General features: G+C 30.1%; 1 protein-coding gene across 1 annotated transcript; it reads left to right on the top strand.

Annotated features, from left to right (window-relative positions):
- Window positions 1–1,389: 1,389 nt before the first annotated feature.
- Window positions 1,390–6,124, top strand: LOC111639016. The gene is made up of 3 exons (XM_023384795.1): window positions 1,390–1,474; window positions 4,249–4,422; window positions 4,485–6,124. Exons 1-3 carry the CDS (start codon window positions 1,449–1,451, stop codon window positions 5,566–5,568), a joined length of 1,284 nt encoding a protein of 427 aa, XP_023240563.1. The 5' UTR covers window positions 1,390–1,448; the 3' UTR covers window positions 5,569–6,124.
- Window positions 6,125–6,422: the final 298 nt, after the last annotated feature.

Here is a 6,422-nt window from a genome sequence, read left to right as displayed (position 1 = left end):
AGAAAACATCGAGGAAAATAGACTTAACAGCTATTTTAAAATTATATCAATGAATGTACTCTCTAATATCGCGTTCGAAAATGTTCTCATATAGTTAACATAAAAAAAAAAATAGCGGGTTGAATTGTAAATTGATAAACAACTTTCTCATTTGTAATTATATCACGTACATTTTTCTTATATAACTTATAGTAACTAACAATCTCTAGAATATTTAAGATAAATGTACTTAACAAAGATTTTAATTGCTTGACTAGACATAATGATTATTTAAAACAGACAATAAGCTTGAACAGGTGTCGTCTATACTCGCTTATAGTATAGGTCTGCTTCTACATGCGGGTGGTGCATCCGGCATCATATGTTTTTAGAAGTGAGAATAGATCGTCGAGGTGATTGGCTACTTTTATGTCGAATTTTCTATTGGCATAATGTAAATGAAATTTACAACAACTTCTTAAAACACACCTAATTGACAGATAGAATGTGTCTCCTAAGAGTGTTGCAAAAAATCGTATACAATAGATGTTAAAAGCTGCATTAATTAAAATTACAAGCAAAATGTTCTGATGTTTATCATGTTTCTAGATGTATAATATTTTGGATCAGCATTACATATTATTTTTAAATAAATTAAAAATACAATTATTTTTTGTGCTAATAAAAAATGTTTATTAGATATTTTGCTACTTATAAATTAATTAACGAGATAGCTTAATTAAAGGAATTATTAAGATTTACACAAAAGATCAATCTAATAAGGCATCATCAAATTTATACGGGAGAAAAACCATATAACTCCGATTATTGTTTACAAAAGTTTGCTTACAAATACAGTTTAAATTCTTACATTAAATGTCATAAGCAAATAGATTCTGAATTAATATAAATATCGTAAAACTATAAAATTTGAAAACAAATAATATAATTTCCAACATTGCAGTTTATTCATTTTTTACGACTTTCAGTTTATCTACGAGACAATATAACAAATTAAAAATATATAGTGTGAAAAAAAACGCACATTTACTCCAACGGGACTCGAAACAACAACCCCATTCATATGAAGCCAACACACCCAGACCATACTACAGGCTACGTTGTCCACAATATAAATTATAAAGGTGTTAACTGACTGCGAAGTGACTTGAACGTCAAGCTGTTACTCGTAAGCACGTAATGGTCACGTAGTTATATGCTAATTTTTTAGATACTTATATGTGAGATCACAATATATACATGTATAAAGTCAGTTTTAATGTCGGATATACAGAATATACAAGTAATGCAATTAAAAAATTAAGTGTTCATGCAAACAGGCGGTGACGTCAAAGTCATGTGGCATCTGCAGCCAATCACCGTGATAATTTCTTTCTACTTGTAAGCGCGTGTTGCCTCCGTTCTTCGACGTCATACTCGAGAAGTTAGTGCGGAAACGATACGAAGAAATGGCGGATTCAGCGGTGAAAAGTCGGTAAGTAGTTGTATTGTTTTTCTGTATATAGCTTTTCTATATGTGTGGGCGCAAAATAATTTTTCGTGTTCTGCCATTAACTATCGAATGTGTCTTGTCTATTTTATAAAAATTTAAGAAACAATGCGATGCTGTGTTGCTTTCCAGAGCTTAAAACGTAACGTGATAAATGACATAAGTTGATTCTCGGTCTGTTATTTGTAGTTATTTCATGACATGTGTTTGCGACAAATCAACATACTCTTACTGAATTTTTATGTATAAATTTTCTAAGATATTTAAAGTAAAAGTATTTAATTAAGAAAAGTTGTCTTACTGGAGACAATGAATAAGGAAAACTTCACAATAAGCTTATTCCCAGTGTAAATAACAATCTGTTTACAATGTTCGATTCGACATATTAAACCATAAAAGTGAAACAGTCTTAGGATTTAATTAGCTTAAAATTTCATTTTTAGTGAAATTATTTTCGGTCTTTAAAGCTTGAGTTAATAAGCTTTGTTTACTTTTCAATATACAAATGATTAATACTAATTTTTTCTACATTTACTTCGGATAGTTCAGTGTTTCTCGACATGTAAATCGCGGATCCCTCAGTTCCATTAATTAACTAGTAGGTGAAACGTTAAGTTCTATAATGTAAAAGCGGTATTTATTTGTTAAAGGCAGTTGAATGAATGAAAGAAAATGAATTACAGTTTGTAGAGATTTGATTGAAATTAATTTCATGCAGATATTTTTAATAATATATTTTGTTTGTAATTATTCATATTAAGATGGAAATGTTTTAAAAGAATAGATCTAAAACGTGTTACAGCAGAACATTATAAACGTTATTTGTTCTATGATTACAAGTTTCACATGAAAGTCCCAAATAACATTACAGACAAATTCACTTATTCGACCGGTTTATTATTTATCGGTCTACAAAGCAAGAGAAATCATGTTCAGAATGAATATATAGATTCGACAGTGTTACGTTATACAGTTCTATTCCTTGTAAGCGACCAGGAATCACATGATGACACCCGGCATGGAATAGCCACGAGCAATATGACTCGACGCACTAAACGGGCCTTTAACTGATAACTTATCAGTTTAAGGCTTGCTCTTTTATTCAGTTTTTGATGTAAACTTGTAATCATGCTTTGTGTGAATGTCAGAGACACACGAGAACAAAATTTAATTTTTACTTAATTACGGGGCATCGATGTCTGTTTATTTAGGTCTTACGACATACGAAACAAGTGTTGATGAAAAAAAAGACTTTAAGATTGTATCATCTGTTACTAAAAATTAACATGTAATTGTTCATTGTTTGTAAAATTAGAATTTTCGTAAATCATATTCGGGTCGAGAAAAAATCTTCATCTTCTCCCTCATAACGAACTTGTTTAATCACTTCTTATGATAGATGTTGATTGATTAATATTCTGTTAGCGTGATGATTTTTACTTTGAAGCTTGTATAACAAAATAATCGAAAATTCCAGGAAATCGCAATATGGGACTAGCAATTATCTAATTATATAAAATTACTTTTCTTGACTGACTGACTGATTCATCATCGCTCAGAGCAAACCGCTGAATCTAAAGAGGTAAAATTTGGTACGTCATGAAAACGCGCACTGAGAAAGAATTTTCCGAAATTACCAGGCGGAGGGGAGAGGATTATGGCTTAACCGGAAGAACAGATTCTACTGTACTATTTTAGATGCGTATTTTCGTTACGTTTAATTTTTATTGAGTACTTAGATGTATTAAATTCATAACATTTCAGACAATGTTGTAAATATTTTTATCTATTTCGATTTTTAAAATGTTCGAACCGTTTTAAATTCGAATTTGTTATTGATTATAAAACGTTTGTAAACGTTGCAGAAAATTGATCAAATTTAAAACATTTCCCTTGATTCTCGGCAATTCTCATCGTTCTCAGCGGTAGGTGTTATATAACAATTACTATAGTTGTTGAAATACTAAATATAAATGGGGTTTGCTTGCAAAATCTTCGCGGGCAAAGCCGTAGGTAACAGCTAGTTAATTATAACCGTACAGTATACAATAACCTATACACATATTCAGAATACGATAAGTTACGAAAAAGTCAATTTTTGTTCGTAGAGAATAACAACACAATTCCACACGAATCCTGTATTATTTGTATTTTTTAAAAGAAAAACTGTACACACGAGTTTGTTTCTTTCATTACCTTAATTATTTTTTAATTCTAGTCGGGGAGTGATAAAAGAAGTATCGAAAATCCATTTATTTAACAAGAGGAACGTCGATAAATCGTCAAAAACTATACACATAGACAGAAATCTTTACATTGAAAAAAGGTCACTTTGATATTTAATTATCAATAGATATTAATACTAATAATACCTCTAATCTATCATACAAAGTGTCTCCATTAAAATATGCAGGGATATGTTTATTCTGTTAACAGGATTTTATTTCAGGCTTCGTTCCTCCTCAGTTTACTAAGAAGCATATCCTGAAATACTTTTCTGTTCATAGAATAGAGATGTCTTTTCTTTCAAAAGAATGCAGCGTTTCCTGGTACGATAGCTCCTAAGAAATAAAACTTGAATTTTGATGGTTTCGCGATAATTAAGATGATTTGCTAATACAAAAAATTTTAGTATCTATTTTTAAAATATTATTCATGCAGTTATTGTTCATACACCATTGTCATAAATACTACAAGAACGTACAGTATGACAGAGATGTTTGTTTGAAAGTAATGATAAATACCTTTTTGTTGTTTAGGATTACTTCGAGTGAGATCCGAATCCGAAACGGAAAAGACGAAGAAATTATTATATCAGAAGCTGAGTTAAACAAAGTCCTGAACAGGCAATTGCAACATCATATTATATATTTTGAAAATTCGAAACTACTGCTTATGCCTTTTCCAATCCTGATCATCTCACAATTCGTTACGTAAGTTTTTCACGATACTTACCTTTACTTTTCATACATTATAGTTTATATTTTTTAAACAGTTATTTACAGACGGACGATCCCGGATTGACCTCTTTTACACACGCGTTCGATCTGTATAAATTGAGTTTAAGATACGAGTTAGACGATTTAAGAAAGAAATGCAGATTATTTATTATTCGGCAAATAAACCTGAATACCGTCTGTGCAATCCACGATTTTGCACGTGAGATCGATGATCTAACCATAGTTTATTATTGCTGGATAGCTTTCAACCAACACGGAGAAAGACTATTTAAGACAGTCGACTTTATGTGCTGTAAAATCGCAACAATTGATAGACTGCTATCTCGAGCGATATATGAATCTGTCAGTGAATCGCTTTTACTACACGCCGTGTATAAGTGGAGCAAAGAAGAAGTTAAAAGAAAATTGGGTGCAGACAACTTCCATTCGATGTATGAAGAAACGAAAAGAAACGTAATAAGAAATGTAATGGAGCCATTTATTGGAAAAGTCAGATTTCTTGCCATGAATGAAGAAGAATTGCAATCTTTTGTTTTTAAAATGAACTTGTTAAGCCAAGTAGAAAAGAGTCACATCTGGCATGCTTTTAAGTATAATTATTATTCCTTGTATCCCAGTTACTTCAGTTGTGAAACAAAAACCAGAAGCGGAATGAATTATCGTAACTTGTTCTCGTACATAAATCGTGGAGATCCTCTTATGGTCGCAAGCAGAGAGATGAAAGATTACATATTTTTTAGCAGCGAAGTAGTTGTGAGGGAAGATTGTTACATCACGGTTTTTCGATTTCCAATGAAGCTTGGCGAAAGTTTTCCAATGTACGTATACGCGTATATTAACAATGTGGATAATGAGTGTTTTTCGTTTGAAACCGTTTGTAATCCACGGGGAGTAGCAAATCTGCAAACGAAGTTGTATCTAGAGAAAAATTGGTCAATTCGTTTCTTTGCTTTCTTTCTCCGCGCTGAAAATGTCCAACCCGATATGGAGTTTTCACCTGAACTGAGTTACTTTGTTAGCGACGAAGGAACAGATGCAAGGAAATTTGAGGAAAAAATTCTAACCTGTGACAGAACCGTTATGAAAAATATTTACTTTTTGGTTGATTTATATTTTTGAAGTCAAAAGTTTTTCTGGAGTAAAGCGAAATCTAAACGAGAACATCAAGTTAAATTCGAATATGATTATTTCTTATTATATCACTGTAAACTTTTAATAAAATGTGTGTGTACGTGAACAGCATAATGAATTTATTGTTTTTACAAAAAAAAAAAATTTAATTTAAAGTGCTTATTAATGTAATTTTTCTTTTCTATATGTATTTTGTCATTTATCGAGTTGTTTTTAATTCAAAATTTAGTATTTGCAAATATATCATCATTAAGAACGTTTATAATTGTCAGCATTTGAATGATAATTTCGTGCCTGATTTCATGTTTTTATTAAAGTGGATGTTTGAGAAATAAATATAATTAGAATGTTACCGCATTAATCTTTTCTTTCTTCATGTTAATGACGATAGAAATATGAAAAGTTAAGAAGAATTTTCGTCTAAATGTAAGAGCTATTCGATATCCACATTTGATTACAAAAAATTAAACAATAGCAATAAAAAATCCTGTTAGGTATTTTTATGTAAATTTTAGATACAGATAATAAATTTTCAATTTATAAATCATGCATTTTTAACGTTATATTAAATTATTTAAACATAAATTCTTATATTTATATCAATATTTTTTCTTTGATTTAAAATTTGTTAATTACCTGAGGATACACAATTATCTCCAATTTAATTTTCTAAAAAAAATGAACAAATTAATTTTGTATTATTTAATATTAAATTCTTGAATAAAATTTTAATGTAAATATTAGAATAGCTGTAAATCACTTTTTCCAAAAATATTTACAGTCGACCCCCTTATAACACTGTTGATTTTTCCGTTTTATATGAATTCCATGTTGTACGAGTC

The sequence above is a fragment of the Centruroides sculpturatus genome, unplaced genomic scaffold, assembly GCF_000671375.1.
Source record: "Centruroides sculpturatus isolate CEXI.00-Female unplaced genomic scaffold, Cexi_2.0 scaffold1200, whole genome shotgun sequence".
In the NCBI taxonomy this organism is placed as follows: Eukaryota; Metazoa; Arthropoda; class Arachnida; order Scorpiones; family Buthidae; genus Centruroides; species Centruroides sculpturatus.
Note: the sequence above shows the minus strand (reverse complement) of the source record. Positions and strands in the feature narration are given on the sequence as shown.

Excerpts from the sequence above, each read along its gene's own strand:
- LOC111639016 (XM_023384795.1), top strand. The coding sequence starts at position 1,449 with ATGGCGGATTCAGCGGTGAAAAGTCG. Across the intron at positions 1,475-4,248 it reads GATTCAGCGGTGAAAAGTCG|GATTACTTCGAGTGAGATCC; the intron begins GTAAGTAGTTGT and ends TTTGTTGTTTAG. Across the intron at positions 4,423-4,484 it reads ATCATCTCACAATTCGTTAC|TTATTTACAGACGGACGATC; the intron begins GTAAGTTTTTCA and ends TTTTTTAAACAG.